At 37.1% G+C, this 22,412-nt stretch overlaps 1 protein-coding gene across 17 annotated transcripts in view; it reads right to left on the bottom strand.

Moving 5' to 3' along the window:
- The window catches only part of HERC4 (HECT and RLD domain containing E3 ubiquitin protein ligase 4), a 141,033-nt gene that overhangs the window by 61,513 nt on the left and 57,108 nt on the right, over positions 1–22,412 (bottom strand). For all 17 annotated transcript variants that reach the window (XR_011523882.1, XR_011523885.1, XR_011523878.1 and 14 more), the window contains one exon: positions 10,886–11,046. Coding sequence is in view for 8 of the 17 variants with exons in the window: in XM_070563888.1 (XP_070419989.1) it covers positions 10,886–11,046 (161 nt within the window). In the remaining 9 variants the exon portion in view is untranslated. The remainder of the gene's footprint in view (positions 1–10,885; positions 11,047–22,412) is intronic.

The following is a 22,412-nucleotide window of genomic DNA, read 5'->3' on the forward strand; positions in this document are numbered from 1 at the left end:
TACTCCAAAAAGTTTGTGAAACTTAGTTATTTGTCCTATACAGCTTCCTGAAGACTAGATTTTGCTGATTGTATCCCCGAGTTTTCTCCTAACATTTTTCTTGGTTTTGCATATTTCCTGTAAATTGGTAGTTGGATTTAGAAAGGCTTTAACTGGAGCTTAAATATTTCAAATTATTACATGGTGGGCGGGTTGTTCTTCCATCAGAAGCACACAATGTGTGGTTGGGTTCCTTTTTCGCAATGTTAGCAACCTCTGATGCTCAATGCTTAGGCCATTAAAACTTAAAGTAGGTTGAAAAATGATGATATGCTAACACTACTTCCTCATCTTGTAGCTGGACCGTTACCTTCCCCCATCTACTAAACAGTTTGTTAGCCTATAATAGGAAGGAAGGATTAATTAATGATCTTCTTCCACGTATTTACTATCCTCTTGCTTTTTGAATTTGAATTTCTTTGATACAAAGAGGGTAAAAGATTTTTCATGTTTTTTAGTAACATCAATTTCTTCTCTTGGAATTTCCATTATCTATTTGGTGTCTTATTGTTTTTGTCACTAACGTGTATGACCACTTTGGATAATCAGGCCATTAACTTTAGGCTGTATTTGCTACAAACATTTCTCCTAAATAATTATTTAATTTTTAACTCATAGAAGATCTCTTTTTCCGTTTAATCAAATGTATTTCTCTCTTTCTTTATGAAGACTTTCATGCTGAGAAAGGCTTTTCCCATGCTCAAATCATAGAATTATTTTCTTAAGAACTTTTTTACATTTAACTCTCTAATTCATCTACAATTTATTTTACTGTACACTGCTAGGTTGGGATCTAAACGGGACTCCCCTCCCCCCAATCTTCATGTGTTGAGTAATTCTTCTCCCTTCTCCACAGATTAGTGATGCCTTTCTTTAAAGTTATGAAAAGGCACTACTACTTCTACCTATAATACACAACTCTAAAAAATTTTGGTACTCTTCTCTATCCCAAAAGTGTTCTCAAAGTCCTTAACATACACACATCTCCAAGAGTCATTACCAATCAACTGAAGTTTGAACTTGAAACAAAACCTATATACAAATACCTACAGAGGAATTTTTTTTCCTGGACTTTCCATTAGTTATAATGATCTAAATGTCTATGCGTATACCAATATTCTGATTTGTTAAAGTTTTATAGTATATGTTGTCATATCTAAGGAGGGCTAGTTCACTTTCTCCTTACTCTTTACAAAATATATTGTCAGGAAAAATTGTAAAGACTTTGAAATAGGCTCCCTTGCCAAAAAGCAAATGATTAAGGTATTCTTCAGGAATATCTCCAACTGAAAGGCGTCTTTGAGCCATTTACAATTCTGCAAATTATACTTCTATTTAAGAGCAATAGTGACAGAGATACAATTATGTACGTGCTTTTGATTTACAAGGAAAAGGAGTAGTTTTTGATGGTCTCTAAACTCCTTTACACTCTTAGGACTTATTCAGGACCCCAAAGAGCTTCTGTTTATGTGGATTAAAAGCACTAACACTTATCATATTAGAATTTAAAATTAAGAAATTTGAAGATGAGCAATAACAAATGTACCACACATTAACATAGATAATATCTTAGTATTAATATGAAAATCATTTTGACCTCATGGACATTCTGAGACAATACTACTGTCCTCAAGCAAGAGTCAGTTTGTTCCAGAATACGAAAGAGTGTAATTGAAGATACAATGTGGTAAGTGAATTTCATTTGCCCAGATTTATACCTGACTCTGAAAGAAGTCATAAAACGCGTTAAAATCGTAGCAAAGTTCACTCAGTTTTGAAAGGTGTGCTCCCACAGTTTACTGGTTAATGCCTTCACCTACAATATAAAAAGTTTTTCTTTGCTTTTTGTGTAATTTGCTAAATAGCAAAAGTCCTGTGTCTTGCTAGAATAATTTTCTATGCCTTATGTTGACTTTACTGTCTTTCATTATTTAAGGAGAAAAACAAAAAGGCTCCTCACTTATGAAAGAGCTAAAGTTCCTTTCAATCAGATTACTACTTATATTTATTTTGAAATGTTTTATTGTCACTTTGATAAAATAGGTAACCAAGTATTGTTTCTCAAGCATCAATGATAATATCCACTCTCCTCCAACAAATTCCTATGCTGAAGCTCTAACCTCACAGTGCCTTAGAATATGACTGTATTTGGTGATAGGGCCTTTAAAGAGATAATTAAGGTAAAATGAGGCTGTTAGGGTGGGGCCCTAATCCAACGGTGGGGCCCTAATCCAATAATGCCTGGTGTCCTTATCAGAGGAGGAAGAGACATCAGAAATGCACACACACAGAGGAAAGGCCATGTGAGGACACAGTAAGAAGGCAGCCATCTGCAAGCCAAGGAGAGAGGCTTCAGAAGAAAGCAAACCTACAGACACCTTGATCTTGGACTTATATCTTCCAGAACTGTGAGAAAATACACTTCTGTTGTTTAAGCCACCAAGTCTAAGGTATTTTGTTATGGCAGCCCAGCAAACTAACACATTTCCCAAACTCAGATCCTAAATATAGAAAGATAAAACTTCCAAGATACCTTTTACGTATTAGTGAAAATATCTTTGAGATTTCCCAGAGAGGCCCTGAAGAATCACAAAGATTTGCTCTTTCAACTTATAAGAAGAGATGCTAGAAAGAATTAGGTTTGTATGATGTCTTACTATTATAAGTTCCATGGGAAGAGCTGCCCAATCAGAAAAGGTACTCGACCTTCCCTAGGTTAAATTTATATGGTAAAATGTAATTAATATAAATATTCCAAAAATTGTTTGTTTTATGAGAAGTCCCTAGAGATTAGTCAATGTCCTTGCTTTCCATATGTTTAAAAATGAAGGGAAATACTATTCAACACTCTGAAATGGTTCTGGTGAATTTTCCTATATTTATCAAAGTTCTGGTGGTACAGTGCTGGCAGTCTTAATTTCAGTTATTATTTAACTGTTATTTTAAATGTTTTCTGACAAAATCTTACTGCTTTAATTCACATCTAGCATCTTCAAGGCCAATGGTTTTCAAATGGGGATGTATTTCAGACTTATTCATGAAGTTTTATAAAAATACAGATGTCTAAGCTAGATCACCTGACTTAGTGAATCTCTTTACTTGATATTCTTGGTGTCATTCCTGGTACATTAGGTCTCAGGATTATCATGTTACATCTCAAGATTTTTTCATCTATAAAAAGTTATACTGATCCATATTTATAAATTAGATGTAAGACTCACTTACTTCCTTGAGAACAAGCTTAATCATCATCTTTAGAAACATTCTGTTTAAACAGCTTTTTGGAATAACGTGTTTTGCATGCCACAGAAACAACCAAATTTCCCTGTCAGCCATATTATTTTTATTATGAACCCTCATCAGATCTTTCCGCTTGACAATTATCAGTAATAAATTAGCCACGGTCATTTTAAACCTCTGTCATCTGTTGATAGTTTTTGTTTTACTCTGATGCTTGCCTGAAGATTCTCCTATAAGCTACAGGCCAGAGTTTGTGTTTTCAACTAAGAAGGACAGTCTCAGAGCTCTGTGAACATGACTGTACCAGGTATTAGAAACTACTTATACATCAAAGAATAGACACTTGGGAACAGGCTTCTGAGGAGACATGGCTTAGATAACTTTCAGAACACACCAGTGGACTGCATTAGGATTTTTCCTTTTTTTTTTAAGTTGATAAGCAGTTTTATGAAACTGCTACTTAAAGATTTAGCAGAACAAGAACTTGTTACATAGGAATGAACTGGTTAAGAAAAACTTACTGTGGTTATCTGTTTGAAATAATGTTTAATTTTGTTTTAATGTTCTGTTTTCTGGATATATAAATCATTTCTCCTTCTTTGAAAGTTATCTAATTCACAACAATTTTGTAAACTCTGCTTTGGTAAGCTGAAATGAAACATTTAAAAATGGTATCTCCCTCTGCCTTCCTTAGTTTGCTGATGTCTCCTTGAAAGGAGCTTGTATTCTCGTTTGGTGCCCCAACTTTTGTGGCTGCTGCCCAGGGAATACCTCTAGATCACCTGGCTCTGGGGGGCAGTGGGGCATAATGCTCACATAACTGTAACCAATGGAGAAAGAGTTCTTAACCAGCTACCAGTCCCAGGTCACAGCAAGAGGCAACAGACTGAGGCACCCAACCTTTCTGTGAAAGGGGCCTACTAGTTTATCTTCATAGCTTTGGCCTGAGAGGCAGGTTTCTAATTAAACACACAACCAAGAGCCTACTGTAATGCTCTCCAAAGACCTCAAAGGGAGAGGACTCTTTGTGCTCTCCCTCTGCTGCACTATAGAGCACCAGTATCTCCCAGAAGGAGCTTGTATATGCATCTGGTACCCTGAGTTTTACATTTGGTGTCCTGGTTTTAGTGGCTGGTGCCTAGCGGACGCCCCTTGATTGCCTGGCTCTGGTAGATAGCAAGGCTTGTGTTCCTGGGTTCCACAGGACTGTAACAATCAGAGAAACAGTTCTTGGCTGCTTACAGGCACCAGCACACAGCCAAAACAGCAGACTGAAACACACCACCAGTCTTTCTGTGAAAAAGGCCTATTTGCTTGTTCTGGAGCTTCAGACAGAGGGGCAGGCTTCTGGTTTAGCATACATCTAGGGATGTACTGAGGTAATCTCTGGGGACAACGGCTGGTGGATGCCATCTTTATGCTCTCCCTCTGCCTTGCTCCAAGTCCCCAGTGTCTCCTGGAAAGGAGCTTATAAAAGTTGTCTGGAGCCCCAATTTTCAGGGCTGCTGCTCAGGGGACACCTCTACACTGCTTGGCTCTGGTGGCCAGGGAGACAGATGCTTGTGGTCCCATAGGATTGTATATATTTACATACTTTAAAAGCTGCTGCCTGAGGGTCTGGCTTCCAATCAGCCTGAATCGACATACTGACTGAGATCCTTCCCTTGTGACAGGTCTTGGCACACTCTCAACTACTGGAAGCCACTAAAAATAAAACAGACTGTTTGGACAATCACAAAGGTTTGAGAGACAACCAAGAACTAGGAAAGGGTTGATCTAAATTACAATGCTATAATAATTAAAACAGTTGGGTATTGGCATAAAAACACACACACAGATGAATGGAAGAGAACAGAGAGCCCAGAAATAAACCCACACATATATAACTAATTTGCAACAAGGGAGCCAAGAATACACAACGGAGAAAGGACTCTCTCTTCAATAGGTGGTGTTGGGGAAACTGGACAGCCACATGCAAAAGAATAAAAGTGAACTACTATCTTACACCATACACAAAAACTAACTCAAAATGGATTAAAGACTTGAATGTACAACAGGAAACCATAAAACTCCTAGAAGAAAACAGAGATGGTAAACTCTCTGAAGAAAACAGAGATGGTAAACTCTCTGACATGGGTCTTGGTGATGATTTTTTGGATTTGACACCAAAACCAAAAATAAATGAGTGGGATGACATCAAACTAACTCTGCTGTGCAAAGGAAACCATCAACAAAAAGAAAAGATAACCTACTGAATGGGAGAAAATATTTGTAAGTCATGTATCTGATAAGGGGTTAATATCCAAAATATATAAAGAAGTTATACAACTCAATAGCAAAAAAACAAACAATCCAATTAAAAAATGAGCAGAGGATCTGAATAAACATTTCTCCACGGAAGACATACAGATGGGCAATAGGTATATGAAAAGGTGCCCAACATCACTAATCATTGTGAAATGCAAATCAAAATCACTATGAGATATCACCTCACATCTGTTAGATTGGCTATTACCAAAAAGACAAGAAATAACAAATGTTGGCAAAGATGTGCAGAAAAGGAAAGCCTTGTGCACTGTTGATAGGAATGTAAATTGGTGCAGCCACTATGGAAAACAGTATGGAAGTTCCTCAAAAAATTAAAAATAGGACTACCACATGATTCTACTTCTGGGGATTTATCTGAAGAAAACAAAAACACTAACTCAAAAAGATACATGCACCCCTATGTTCCGTGCAGCATTATTTATAATAGCCAAGAAACAGAAGCAACTTAAGTGACTGTCAACGGATGAATGGATAAAAAAAATGTGCTATATATACACAATGGAAAACTACTCAGCCATAAAGAAGAAGGAAATCTTGACATTTGTGACAACATGGATGAACCCTGGGAGCATTATGCTAAGTGATAAGTCAGAGAAAGACAAACACCATATGATCTCACTTGTATGCAGAAGCTAAAAAGAAAAAAGCAAACAAACTAAACTCACAGATAGAGAATAAAGTGGTGGTTGGTTGCCAGAAGTAGGGGGTGGGCAAAATGGGTGAAGGAGGTCAAAAGTTACAAACTTATAATTATAAAATAAGTCAGTCTTGGGCATGTAATGTACAGCACGGTGACTATAGTTAATAATATTGTACTGCACATTTGAAAGTTGCTAAGAGAATACGTCTTAAAAGTTCTTATCACAAGAAAAAAAAATTCTGTTTAACTCTGGCGAAGGATGTCAACAGACTTACTGTGGTGATCATTTCGCAATACATACAAATAGCGCATCATTATTTTGCACACCCAAAACTAATATAAAGTTATATATCAATCAAAAAAGAATTATATCTGGGGGCTGGTCCAGAGGCATAGTCATTGAGTTCAAGTACTCTACTTCAGTAGCCTAGGGTTCACAGGTTCAGATCCCAGGTGCAGACCTAGCACCACTCAACAAGCCACACTGTGGCAGCAAAAACTGGCACAGAAGTTAGCTCAGCGACAATTTTCCTCAAGCAAAAAGTGGAAGACTGGCAACAGATGTTAGCTCACGGTCAATCGTCCTCACTGATTCTTGCTGATCCCCAGAATTCAATGAGAATTCAAATTCTTACTAGATCTCCCATCATTTAACAGTAATACACTTATTTGCATGGGTTCAGTAAGAATCTAATCCCCTTTTTACTAGCTTGTACCTCTTTCATAATTGATTGAAGAAATCAATTACGCGACCAAGAACTTATCCAACATGTCATATTTGAGAATCACTGTTACAGAATTAGTTATGACAAGTCATAACTTTATTTCAAAACTTTATTTCAAAGGTTGGCTGTACTTATGGAGCCAATGCCTATGATGCCTCCAGTGCAGTAAAGTATTAACTCATCAGTTCTAGAACGTTGTCATGGGTTGAATTGTGTCTCCCCAAAATTCCTATGTCAAAGTCCTAATCTGATGTACCTCAGAGTGTGACTTTATTCAGAAGCAGTGTCACTGTAGATACAATTAGTTAAGTTGAGGTCATAATGGAGTAGGGAGGGGCCCTAATACAAAATGACTGGTGTCCTTATGAAAAGGTAAATTTGGACACAGATAAGAACACAGAACACCATGTGAAGATGAAGGCAGAGATCTACTAGTCAAAGAATGCCAAAGAGTGCCAGCAAAGCACTAGAATCTAAGAGACACATGGAACAGATTCTCCTTTATAGCTGTGAGAAGGAAGCAACTCTGCCAACACCTTGGTCTTGGACTTCCAGCCTCCAGAACTATGAGTCAATAAATTTGTGTTGTTCAAGACACTCAGTTTGTGACATTTGGTTACAGCAGACCTAGTAAACTAATACAGCTGTCCAAACTTTACGCATTCTGAAGAAGGGTTTGCCCAGCCCCAAGGAGATAATCTCAAAATCTTTGGAACATCCTGTTAAGAACGGCTTTGTTTACCTGAGGCCTTGAGAACACACCAGATAGTTTATGTGGTTTATGGTGGGTCCCATGGGCTTCACCTCTGGAGGAGCTGAGTAAATTAAATTCACATTTAACTAGTTTTTATACTACACAGCTTTAGTATAGTGCGAAATAATTATCAACCATTTTATATATATATATATATATATTTAAAATTGTGGTAAAATATACATAATATAAAATTTACCATTTAAAGTGTACAATTCAGTACATTAAGTACATTCACAATGTTGTACTACTGTCACCATTATTCATCTCCTGAACATTTTCATCATCCCAAACACAAACTCTGTACGCATTAAACAACTCCTCGTTCTCCCCTCCTCCCAGCCCCTGGTAACCACTATTCTACTTTCTGTCTCTATAAATTTAACTGTTCTAGGTACCTCATATATGAGGATACAATATTCATCCTTTCATGTTTGGTTTCTTTCACTTAGCTTACTGTTTTCAAGATAATGCAGCATGTATCAAAATTTCATTCCTTTTTACGGCTGACTAATATTTGATTACATGTATACACTACATTTTTTTCATCCATTCATCTGTTGATGCACAGTTGAGCTGTCTGTACATTTTGGCTACTGTGAATCAACAGTTTTTGATGAAACTAAATTGTAACAAAACAACTAATTTTAAAACTCCATCTCCTTTTCACTTTTATACAAATAATTAATCTCAAGATACGGAGTTTCAAGAGCAATAAAATGCATCCCTAAAGAGACTAAACTTTATAAATAGAAATACATGATTCCTTACAACACCCATGCTGCTTTAAAATACAAAATCTCTTTATCAGGTTATTAACAGGGTGTTTTGCGGAAGAAATTGATATGAGGAAACACCAACATGCTGCTAAGGACATAAGAGAAAGACTACTACTACTAAAATAAATGCATTTTCCACAACTAAGAGAAAATGGAAGAAAATGAAGCATATTCTAAATTCAAAATCAAACAAAAACAAGAAAAAATAGCATCATATCCTGACCTTTGCTAAATGAAAGCATAACTGAGACAGCCTTTTAGTTACCAAAAAAATTAATTAAAAAGAATCTTCAAGATCATTCACAATAAAAAGCCATGGACCTTTTCAAACGTCAACCTTCACAGTATGCTCATCACTGAATAAAGTCTCAACAGACTCAAATCCCACAACTCAAAGAAAAGTCTCAAAGAAATTCAAACACAGACAAAATAACTAAGAAAACAATTCTAAAGAATAGCGTAGGATGGTAAAGGAAATAGAAAAGAAAAGCACATTTTGATTGCTGCATGTCAAAGAACTGAATGAGAAACGAGCATTCGAATATTTCAAACTCTTTAGTTAGGAAATTAATATCAATGAAAAACAACCAGATTTACTGAAATAATAATAGAAAATAAAAATAAATAAATTACATACTTGGCTAAAGCGGTAGGGACATAAAAAGCAAATTTTAAAATTTTAATTTTTTGAGTAGGTAATATACTCATATGGTTTAAATTTCAAAAAAATAGAAAATGTTATACAACTTTAAAGTTCCATATATACCCAAGAGAACTGAAAGCAAGGTCTTGAACAGATATTTGTATACCCATGTTTATAGCAGCATTATTCACAAGTCATTAAGTGGAAACAATCCAATTGTCCATCAACAGATGAACAGATAAAATGTGGTATGGACATACAATAAAATATTATTTAGCCTTAAAAAGGAAAGAAATTCATCAACAGATGAACAGATAAGCAAAATGTGGTATGCACATACAATAAAATACTATTCAGCCTTAAAAAGGAAAGAAATTCTGACACATGCTAGAATATGATTGAACCTTCAGGACATTATGCTAAGTTTATGAAATAAACCAGTCACAAAAAGATAAATATTGTATGATTCTACTTATACGAAATACCTAGAGTCAAGTCAAATTCATAGAGACAGAATATAGAATGGTGGTTTTAGTTTTGCAAGATGAAAAGAGTTCTGGAGAATGGCTGCACAACAATGTGAATGTACTTAACGCTACTGAATTGTACACTTGAAAAATGGTTAAGTTGGGCCACCCTGGGTTGCACAGTGGTTAAGTCCACGTGCTCCACTTTGGCAGCCCAGGGTTTGAGGGTTTGGATCCTGGGCGATGACCCACACACCGCTCATCAAGCCATGCAGTGGTGGCGTTCCACATACAAAATACAGGAAGACTGGCATACATGTTAGCTCAGTAACAATCTTTCTCAAGCAAAAAGAGGAGGATTGGCAACAGATGTTAGCTCACGGCCAATGTTCCCCACTCAAAAAAAAAAATGCTTACATTAATAAATTTTATGTTATGTGTATTTTACCACAATTAAAAATAAAAAACAGGGGCCAGCCCCGTGGCTGAGTGGTTAAGTTCACACGCTCTGCAGCCCAGGGTTTTGCTGGTTTGGATCCCGGGCACAGACATGGCACCACTTGTCAGGCCATGCTGAGGCAGTGTCCCACATAGCACAACCAGAGGCACTCACAACTTGAATATACAACTATGTACTGGGGGGCTTTGGGGAGAAGAAGTTGTTAAAAAAAAAAAAAACAGGGCTGGCCCTATGGCCAAGTGGTTAAGTTCACGTGCTCCGCTGAGGCGGCCCAGGGTTTCGCTGGTTCAGATCCTGGGCGCAGACATGGCACCGCTCATCAGGCCATGTTGAGGCGGTGTCCCACATACCACAACTAGAAGGACCTGCAACTAAGATATAAAACTAAGGGGGGATTTGGGGAGATAAAGCAGGAAAAAAAAAAAAAAGTAGGTTGAGTGCAAAAAAAAAAAAAGAAAAAAAGACTGGCAACAGATGTTAGCTCAGGTACCAATCTTCAAAAAAAATAAAAAGCTAAACAATAAAAAAACAGAAACACTCCCCTGCACTGGTATCTAGCCACAACCCAGTTCCCATATACTCAATCCTCTGGAATCACTTCTATTATTTTACTTATCTCAACTTTCCTTACACATATATAAGCAAATATAAACAAACTAATCATATGCACTGTTCTGTATCTTGCTATTTTCACTGAACAATGTATCTTGGAATTCTTTCATTTCAATCATAAAAACTTCATCATTTAAGAGCAATATTTTAACAGTAACTTTAACGTGTGTAGCAAAGCTTTAATATGACAGAACTTACCGATATCTGTTGGACATTGCCCATTATAAGGGAACCAATTCCCTTTCACAGTGAAAGGACTTTTCCTGTTGCTTGTTGAACCAGTTCCCAGCTGCCCATTACCACCAAGTCCAAAAGAATAAATGCGTCCTGATGAAGGAACAAAAGCAGAAGTGTGCTGCCTAGAGTAAAACAACAGAAAACCTGACTTAATGTTACCTTCTCAACAATTTACATTTAGAAAAGCATACAAATAGGCTGTCAGAGAGAGGGGGCGGAGCAAAATGGCAGGGTGAGCTGACCCGGGATTCTCTCCCCTCCAAAATATAACAAAAGATTGGAAGAACTGAATTTCAGAGAATAAACATAATGCCAGCTCGTTAGAGACCTACAATACCAAAAAGGCGGAGATCATAAACCTTGCTTACACCCTCGGAGGCGCTGGAACGGTAGGAGAGAACATCGCTCCCTCCCCTAGAGTCTGCGATCGCTGCGGCGTGGGTCGGAAGGAGCGGGGGAGGGGCTGTGTGATGGAGGAATCATCCAGGACTCCTGCCGCTGGTTCAGTGGAGACCCGCTGACGGGAAGAAAGCTTCCGTCCGTGGGGACCCCATAAATCAAGGGCCTTGGGAGACCAAAGAACAGAACTGATCTGAACCCAGACCAGCCGTGTGAGTAACAGCCCCTCCCCCCCAGCAAAGCCAGTGGGCGCAGCCATCTTGCCCCAAGGCGGACAGCTCATAACACGTGGCTCTCGACCCCCATCTAGTGACGACAGGCTGTAACTGCAACCGAATTCTACCACCATGCAAAAAAACCCCTCCCCTACCACCCAGCAATTTATAAAAGCCCCAGACAAGAAGGAAAACAATAAAACCACAGAATTAAGTCCTGAGGACTTGGAATTAGGCAAACTAAGTGATAATGAATTCAGAGCAGCTATAATCAAAAAACTCAATGAGGTAGAGAGAAAGATAGAGAAACAAGCCGAGTTCTGGAGTTACTTCACAAAAGAGACTGAAATCATAAAGAAGAATCAAACAGAATTACTTGAGATGAAAAACACAATGGACCAGATAAAACAGAATACGGATTCCCTGAATGCCCGTGTAGACAACATAGAGGAGAAAATTAGCATAATCGAAGACAGACAGGCTGAATGGTGCCAGACAGAGGAAGAAAGAGAACTAAGAATAAAAAAAAATGAGGAAAATATCCGAGAGATAATGGATTCAATGAGGAGTAAGAACATAAGGATCATAGGAATTCCCGAGAATATGGAAAAGGAAAATGGAGCAGAAAGTGTGCTTAACGAAATTATTGAAGAAAACTGCCCAAATCTAGGGATCAACGGAGAAATGTGTGTAGAGGAGGGTTTTAGATCTCCTAGATTTGTCAATGTAAACACACCTACTGCAAGGCACATAGTAGTGAAGTTGGCAAATAGGAAAGATAAGGAAAGAATACTCAGGGAAGTAAGAAAAAAAAAAAAGAGAATAACCTATAAAGGAGCCCCTATCAGACTGTCAGCAGATTTCTCTACAGAAACCCTACAACCTAGGAGAGAATGCAGTGATATATTCAAAGCTTTAAAGGATAAAAATCTTCAGCCAAGAATACTCTATCCAGCAAGAATTTCCTTCAGATATGAGGGAGAAATTAAATCTTTTCCAGACAAACAAAAGTTAAGGGAATTTGTAACTAAAAGCCCTCCATTACAAGAAATCCTCAAGAAGGCTCTCATACCTGAAAAAAGAAAAAAGGGAGAAAGGGGACACAATCCACAGACTAGGGAGACCAATGGATAGAACCAGAACAGGATAGCAAATATTCAATTATAGCATTAGGGTAAAGGTAAGGAAACTACCAAAACAAGGACGATCTTAGCACTCTAGCTACAAATTAATAAGACGAGTTGGAATAAAAAATGAAAATAATTATTTAGGAGGGGAAGAGCAAAGGGTCTAAATCAGTATTGGTCAAGTAGATAAGAGACCACCAGAGAATAGACTATATTATACACGAGATTCTAAATACAAACTTCAAGGTAGACACTAAAATAAAGTACAGAACAGAGTCACAAATCATAAATAAGGAAAAATCTAAGAAACCCAGCATAAGAAATTGCAGTATTAAATGGGTAGTCTAAAGCAAACAGGAAAAGAAACACAGGAAAACAAGATAATGAACGACAGATTGACAGCATTAAGTCCACATGCATCAATAATCACTCTCAATGTGAACGGATTGAACTCTCCAACAAAAAGACACAGAGTGGCAAAATGGATTAAAGAACATGATCCAACAATTTGTTGCCTCCAGGAAACACACCTCAGCCCCAAGGACAAACACAGACTCAGGGTGAAGGGGTGGAGGACAATACTTCAAGCAAATAGCAAGGAAAAAAAGGCAGGTGTTGCAATTCTCATATCAGACCAAGTGGATTTCAAAATAAGACAGGTAAAGAGAAACACAGAGGGACAATATATAATGATCAAAGGGACACTTCATCAAGAAGAAATAACGCTTATAAATATCTATGCACCCAACACAGGAGCACCAAGATTCATAAAGCAACTATTAACAGACCTAAAGGAAGATGTTAAAAACAACACAATAATAGTAGGGGACCTCAACACCCCAATCACATCAATGGACAGATCATCCAGACAGAAAATCAACAAGGAAATAGTGGAGCTAAATGAAAAACCAAAACAATTGGACTTAACAGACATATATAGATCACTCCACCCTGAAAGAGCTGAATACACATTCTTCTCAAGTGCACATGGAACATTCTTTAGGATAGACCATATGTTGGGAAACAAGGCAAGCCTCTACAAATTTAAAAAAATTGAAATAATAACAAGCATCTTCTCAGATCATAGTGCTATAAGGCTAGAAATTAATTACAAGAAAAAAGCTGAGAAAGGCACAAAGATGTGGAGACTAAACAACACTCTACTGAACAAGCAATGGATCATTGAAGGAACTACAGAAGAAATAAAAAAATACCTGGAAACAAATGAAAATGATAGCATGCCATACCAACTCATATGGGATACAGCAAAAGCTGTATTAAGAGGAAAATTCATCGCAATACAGGCACATCTTAACAAACAAGAAAAATCCCAAATATGCAACCTTAAAGCACACCTAACTGAACTAGAGAAAAAAGAACAAATGAAGCCCAAAGTCAGCAGAAGGAGAGAAATAATAAAAATCAGAGCAGAAATAAATACTATTGAAATGAAAAAGGCAGTAGAAAGGATCAATGAGACAAAGAGCTGGTTTTTTGAGAAGATAAATAAAATTGACAAACCACTAGCCAGACTTACAAAGAAAAAAAGGGAGAAAGCTCAAATAAACAAAATCAGAAATGAGCGAGGAGAAATGACAACACGCTCTGCAGAAACACAATGGATTATAAGAGAACACTACGAAAAACTATATGCCAACAGAATGGATAACCTAGAGGAAATGGATAAATTCTTGGACTCCTACAATCTCCCAAAGCTCACTCAAGAAGAGGCAGACAATTTGAACAGACCAATCACAAGGAAAGAGATTGAAACAGCAATCAAAACATCCCAAAGAATAAAACCGCAGGACCAGATGGCTTTCCTGGGGAATTCTACCAAACTTTCAGAGAGGATTTAATAACTATCCTTTTCAAGCTATTCCAAAAAATTAGGGAAGATGGAACACTTCCTAACACATTCTATGAGGCCAACATCAGGCTGATACCAAAACCTGACAAGGACACCACGAAAAAAAGAGAACTACAGGCCAATATCACTGATGAACATAGATGCAAAAATTCTAAACAATATTTTGGCAAGCAGAATTCAGCAATTCATCAAAAGGATCATACATCAGGATCAGGTGGGATTCATACCAGGGACACACGGATGGTTCAACATCCGAAAATCAATCAATGTGATACACTACATCAACAAACTGAGGAATAAAAACCACATGATCATCTCAATAGAGGCAGAGAAGGCATTTGACAAGATCTAACAGCCATTTATGATAAAAACTCTGAACAAAATGGGCATAGAAGGAAACTACCTCAACGTAATAAAGGCCATATATGACAAACCCATAGCCAACATCATACTCAATGGGCAAAAACTGAACGCCATCCCCCTGAAAACAGGAACAAGACAAGGATGCCCTCTATCACCACTCTTATTTAACATAGAACTGGAGGTCCTGGCCAGAGCAATCAGGAAAGAAAAAGGAATAAAAGGAATCGAAATAGGGAGGGAAGAAGTGAAACTCTCGCTGTTTGCAGACGACATGATCTTATATATAGAAAACCCCAAAGAATCCATTGGAAAACTCTTAGAATAATCAACAACTACAGCAAAGTTGCAGGGTATAAAATCAATTTGCATAAATCAGTAGCATTTCTATACTCCAAGTAACGAACCAACAGAACAAGAACTCAAGAACACAATACCATTCACAATCGCAACAAAAAGAATAAAATACCTTGGGGTAAATTTAAATAAGGAAGTGAAGGACCTATATAATGAAAATTACAAGGCCTTTCTGAGAGAATTGGATGACGACATAAGGAGATGGAAAGTCATTCCATGTACATGGATTGGAAGAATAAACATTGTTAAAATGTCCGTTCTACCTAAAGCAATCTACAGATTCAACGCCATCCCAATCAGAATCCCAATGACATTCTTTATAGAATTAGAACAAAGAATCCTAAAATTCATATGGGGCAACGAAAGACCCCGAATTGCTAAAGCAATCCTGAGAAAAAAGAACAAAACGGGAGGCATCACAACCCCTGACTTCAAAACATACTACAAAGCTACAGTAATCAAAACAGCATGGTACTGGTACAAAAACAGGTGCACAGATCAATGGAACAGAATTGAAAGCCCAGAAATAAAACCACACATCTACGGACAGCTTATCTTTGACAAAGGAGCTGAGGGCATACGATGGAGAAAAGAAAGTCTTTTCAACAAATGGTGCTGGGAAAACTGGAAAGCCACATGTAAAAGAATGAAAATTGACCATTCTTTTTCACCATTCACCAAAATAAACTCAAAGTGGATCAAAGACCTAAAGGTGAGACCTGAAACCATAAGGCTTCTGGAAGAAAACGTAGGCAGTACACTCTTTGACATCAGTATTAAAAGGATCTTTTTGGACAAAATGCCTTCTCAGGGAAGGGAAACAATAGAAAGAATAAACAAGTGGGACTTCATCAGACTAAAGAGCGTCTTCAAGGCAAATGAAAACAGGATTGAAACAAAAAAACAACCCACTAACTGGGAAAAAATATTTGCAAGTCATATATCTGACAAAGGCTTAATATCCATAATATATAAAGAACTCTCACAACTCAACAACAAAACATCAAACAACCCGATCAAAAAATGGGCTGGCGACATGAACAGACATTTCTCCAAAGAAGATATACAGATGGCCAATAGGCACATGAAAAGATGCTCATCATCGCTGATCATCAGGGAAATGCAAATCAAAACTACACTAAGATATCACCTTACACCCGTTAGAATGACAAAAATATCTAAAACTAATAGCAACAAATGTTGGAGAGGTTGCGGAGAAAAAGGAACCCTCATACGCTGCTGGTGGGAATGCAAACTGGTACAGCCACTATGGAAAACAGTATGGAGATTCCTCAAAAAATTAAAAATAGAACTACCATACGATCCAGCCATCCCACTACTGGGTATTTATCCAAAGAGCTTGAAGTCAGCAATCCCAAAAGTCCTATGCACCCCAAAGTTTATTGCAGCACTGTTTACAATAGCCAAGACGTAGAAGCAACCTAAGTGTCCAGCAACAGACAAATGGATAAAGAAGATGTGGTATATATATATATACAATGGAATACTACTCAGCCGCAAAACAGAACAAAATCATTCCATTTGCAGTAACATGGATGGACCCTGAGAGAGTTATGTTAAGTGAAATAAGGCAGCGAGAGAAGGATAATCTGTGTATGACTCCACTCATATGAGGAATTTAAAATTATGGACTAAGAACAGTTCAGTGGATACCAGGGGAAAGGTGGGGTGGGGGGTGGGCACAAAGGGTGAAGTGGTGCACCTACAACATGACTGACAAACATTAATGTACAACTGAAATTTCACAAGATTGTAACCTATCAATAACTCAATTAAAAAAAAAGCTGTCAAGGTAATCAAAATCAAAGAAATTGCCACAGATTGGGGGAGACTAAGGAGACATGACAACAAGATGTGGTATCCTACATGGGATCCTGGGACAGAAGAGGACATTAGGAAAAAGCTAAGAAACTGCGAATTAATTCATAATAATGGATCGATATTAATTCATTAATTGTGACCAATGTACCCTAGTAACGTAAGACGTCAGCCACAGAGGACACTGGATGTGGGGTATATGGAAACTCTGTATTATCTTTGAAATTTTTCTGGGAGTCTAAAATAAAAAGTTTATTTCCTTAAAAAAAAAAGAAAAGCATACAAATATTAAGTGATACAAGTTTCCTCTTCAAAAATAAATTAATAAAGCCACTATAGTTCCAAAATTTTTGGTACAAAATATTAATAGCCTTACTCTATACTGAATGAATTCTGTACCACATAGGGAGGATGTGTAAGCATGGTCCAGAGAATTTCCACAAATGTCCAAATTTAAAAAGGTCCAGATCTGTACTGGAATCCCTTACAATAGATGACCCAGCACTAGAGGTAGCATCCAACTATGTTGTCCATGGAAGTTCTCCACCTCCCTTTCCTGTCAGGTTGTAGCCTAGAGCTCTAGTCTATGAGGGTCCACCATCTAGGAACCACTCAAAAGTTTTAGGATAAGAACTGGGCAAGTAATCCAGCACCAATCAGAAGATTGATTATATTTATATCTCTATCTAAATACACACAAACGCACATTAAAACAATGTTTCCTTTCTTCTACAGAAACTGATCTTTGTATGTAGTATGCACCCAGACTCCTCCAGAGGTGCCAGAGTGGAAGCAAACCTATGAAACTGCAGAACTAAAGGTAGGAAAACTCACTAACCAGTGAACCTATCCAACTCCCTCTGATGTTTCACTACTGTATGTTTAGGAATGGGTTAAAAGTGATTATCCAGCACAGGCCTTGTGTTCCTCAATCTCAGGTTTTATGGCTTCAACCAAGTCTGACAAATTCTTAAGTGTTATTTCTGCAAATATTGTCTCCTTCCCATTTATTCAATTCTCTTCTTCTTGAAAGTATTAAATAAACGTCCCTTCCTAATATGACCCACCAGTCTTTTAACCTCTCTTTTATATCCATGCCCCTTGTGAGCAATTTCCCGGGATCTATTTTTCACATCACTACTTTTCTCTTTAGTAGTGTATACAACCAGGTGTATACAACTTGGTTTTCATATTTGTTTTTGCCCCATGGAATCCCCTTTACTTCCTTGCAAACTAAGCTATGTTATTTTAAAGGTGTTTTGATTCATAAGGGTTTTTAGATTATCTAGTCTATCATTATTACGGGAAAACTATGTAGAATCTAACAACCACCTTACGTCAGAGCCACATGAGCCAAGGTCAATCAAAATTTTATTAATTTTTAACTATCCACTGAATTTTAAATTTCAATGACTATGTTTTACCCCATTTCTAGAAGTTCTTTTTTTCAAATCTGCCAGCCTATTTTATTTGAAACTCTTTCCATGTCATGAAATATAATATACATACCAACCCAGGACTACTCCAACAAGTCCCAAACCTACCTTAGGCCCTTTGACAGCCCTGTGGTAACAAATTCTCAAGGGAGATCCAAACCAGAAACTAGGCCAAGGACAGAAAAGTCTCCTTATGCTAGCAAGAGAATAGTTCATTGTGAACTTTTTCCATGAGGTGGTTTTTATTGACAGGTTTTACTGATGGTTTCTTAAGCCTCATTAATGTTTCTGTAAGTTCTTAGGTCTCATCTGTCCTAAACCCCTTTGCCATCTGTGGAATACTGTTTATAAAAAGGGCTAATGTTATTCCTTTTCCTATATCCATTATCCTTACAATATGACTTTGGCAGCTGTTCCCACCAAGATGGGAAACATGTCTCTCCATGTCTTAAATCTGGGCTCTGACCTGTGACTTGCCTTAAACGACAGAGTGCAGCAGAAATGACAGTGTATCAGATCTGAGCCTATGCCTCACAAGTGGCTTTGCACTCTTTCTCTCTTTTTAGGAACCCTGCTCTACCATCGTGAAAATAATCCAAGGTTAACAGTTGAAGTATGATACAAAATCTGGAGCAGAGACAAGGTGTCCTAGCCAAGGCCAGCCTAGACTACCCAGCCCCTAGCCAGATCATCAAGCTGATCACAGAGTCCAGCTAAGACGGGAACTGCTCAGCTAAGCCCAGCCCAAATTACTGAATCAAAGAATTATTAGCTAAATAAATAATTGTTTTAAGCTACTAAGTTTTTGGGTGGTTTAACAATATAAGCTAATTAATACATTACCTAGATTGGCAAATTCTTTCAAGGCAGCACCAGCATCAGTTCAAAGCTGTGGTTTTCATATTTCATATTTGTTTTTGCCCTTTGGAATCCCCTTTACTTCCTGGCAAACTAATCTATGTTATTTAAAAGGTGTTTTGATTCAAAAGGGTTTTCAAACTATCTAGTCTATCATCTTACTGGAAAGCTATGTAGAATCTAACCACCACCTTACCTCAGAGCCACGTGAGCCAAGGTCAATCGAAATTTTTTTGACAAGGATACTCTTTTAATGAAGGAAACATTAAATGGAATCATAGCACATGACACAGACAAACTGCTCTGGTTGAAGGGTTTAACGGTGCCCAGTCGGCCTCCTTCAGGAAGCACTCACTGTGACATCTCAAAGGAACATGTCAATAGTTTGAAAATTACTGCAATATTAGTTTGTTAAACTCCTCCTCAAACTGGTCTACTAAAGCAGTAATTCTTAACCCTGGTTGCATACTGAAATCACCTAGAGGTGAGCCTAGGCAATAATATATATTTTTAAAAACTCTCTAAATGATTATAGCATGAAGTCGGAGTTGAGAGCCACTGAACAACCACAACTATCTTAAGCCCTAGATCTGATATAATAGGCCAAAAACACTATGATATTATACTACTAGAATCTGAACCTTTTGCTTTTGGATCAACTCCTTGATGGATTCACATTTCTGGTCTTCCTCAGCTGCTTCCTTGAGGAGGTTTTTGACAATTATTCAATAAGGAAATAATATATAGTTCTTACAGTACTGACTACCTGGAAATCAAACTACTTAAAATACTGGATATCTACCTACATTCCCTCTGCAGGTAAGTCCTTACATCTTAATCAATATATAACTAAAATTTCTCCCCCAATCCAAGAGTTAAATAAATAATATTGATGGAAAAAAATTGAGGTTACAAAGCTAAGAATACCTATTCAAATCATGCACATTTTACCTGTTACGAATTACAAAATTGGATAACATCAAACGATTTGTGATATTTCACAAGGGACATGAAATATTTTGCCTGAAAAAAATTATGTAAAAATATTGCTTTATAGTCTTTTAACAAATTACGCATGAAATGGATAAATAAGAAAAGCTGAACTCTCTAAATTTGGGGGAATATATTTTCATGTATAGCTTTAACAGTCTAAACAAGATTTTGATAGTAACTACCCCTGCTCATTTATATGTTGAGCTTTTATTTACCTTTTATAAGATTGTGACCCATATAAGGCTTTATCAAATCATTCCCATAAATAATTTTTCAAAAACATGATCAAGCACACAAAACTGGACATACACAGAAACAGGGCATCATGAACAAAATGTAGAAGAAAAAACTGTAAAAGTAGATTCCTTAAAGATTTAAGAGATTGGAATTATCAACACAAGAATCTAGAACTAAGTTTAACAGTTGCTTAATGTCCAAGAAATAAAGGCCAAGCTTGAAAACTGACAACTGGAAACATTAAAGAAAATTTTTTTTCAGATTTTAAAAAGAACCAGTAAGAGATACTAGAACTAAAAACCAAAAATAACCAAAATCAAGATCTTGAAGGATGAGTTCAACAAAAAATAGATATAGCATAAGAATTAGTTAAATGAAATGTAAATCATAAAAACAATCAAGAAGGCAGCAAAGAGGGACAAAAATGTGAAAAATAAAGATTGAGGCAACAGGGCGGAGTGACAAGATTTAATACACACCCAATCACACAGTTTCATGAGGAAAGGAGAAGCTATATTTAAAGAGACAATAGTCTAGAATTTCCCATAACTGATCAAAGATATTATTTCACAGATTCAAATAGCCCAATAAGAAAATGAAGAAATCCATAGTTTGACAAACAAAATCAAAACTGAAGAGAGAAAGAGATAAAAAAGAGACAGACTGGGGCTGGCTTCATGGCCTAGACGTTAAGTTCAGCACGCTCTGCTTTGACAGCCCAGGCTTGGTTCCCAGGCACAGACCTATACCACTCGTTGGCAGCCATGCTGTGGCAGCAACCCACATACAAAATAGAGGAAGTCTGGCACAGATATTAGCTCAAGGAGAATCTTCTTCAAGCAAAAGGAGGAAGACTGGCAACAGATGTTAGCTCAGGGCAAATGCTCCTCAGCAAAAAAAAAAAGAGAGAGAGAGATTATCTTCAAAGGAGTAACATACTAAGAGCTGACTTCTCAACAACCAAAGCCACAAGAGAGTAGAATGCTATCTTCAAAGTGCTGAAAGTTGACTGCCAAGCTAGAATTCTATAACCAACATCATTCAAGAATGAAGGTGAAATAAAGATATTTTTAGATACACTAACGAGTTTGTCACCTGCAGGTCTACTCAAAGAAAATTACAAAGGATGGTCAGACAAAAGGAAAATGATACTAATTGGAAAATATGAAGAGCAAAAAAAAAAGTGGTAAATAAATGATTGTCCCTCGGCATCTGCGGGGGATTGGTTCCAGGAACCCAAGGATACCAAAATCCATGGATGCTCAAGACCCTTATATAAAATGGCATAGTAGAATGAATACATATAGGTATTTCTAAAAGTATACTGACTATATGTGAAGCAATGTTCTTGTGGGGTTTAAAAATAGAGAGAGAATGAAAAGCTTGGAAAGGTAAACAGAGGTCGTTATATTGCCTGAAAAAAGGGAAAAGTATTTGTCAAAATAAATTAAGGATAAATGTTGTTATTTCTAGAGTAACAAATGAAAAAGAGGATATAATTTCCAAACAAGCAGAAGGAATTAAACTGACTTAAAAATTATCAATCCAAAGAAAGGCAAAAAAGAAAAGAAAGAAAATGAAACCAAACAGGTGGCACAAACAGTACAAAATACGATGTCAGGTTTAAACTCAAATATATTAGCAATTATAAAAAAATATAAACTGACAAAATGGTCCATTTAGAAGACAACCAGACTGGACTTAAAAAACCTAACTTAATGCTGTTTACAAGAGATTCATCTAAAACATACAGAAAGACAAAGTAAAAGAACAGGAGAAATATACACACCAGGTAAA

The sequence above is a fragment of the Equus przewalskii genome, chromosome 1 (assembly GCF_037783145.1).
Source record: "Equus przewalskii isolate Varuska chromosome 1, EquPr2, whole genome shotgun sequence".
Classification (NCBI taxonomy): Eukaryota; Metazoa; Chordata; class Mammalia; order Perissodactyla; family Equidae; genus Equus; species Equus przewalskii.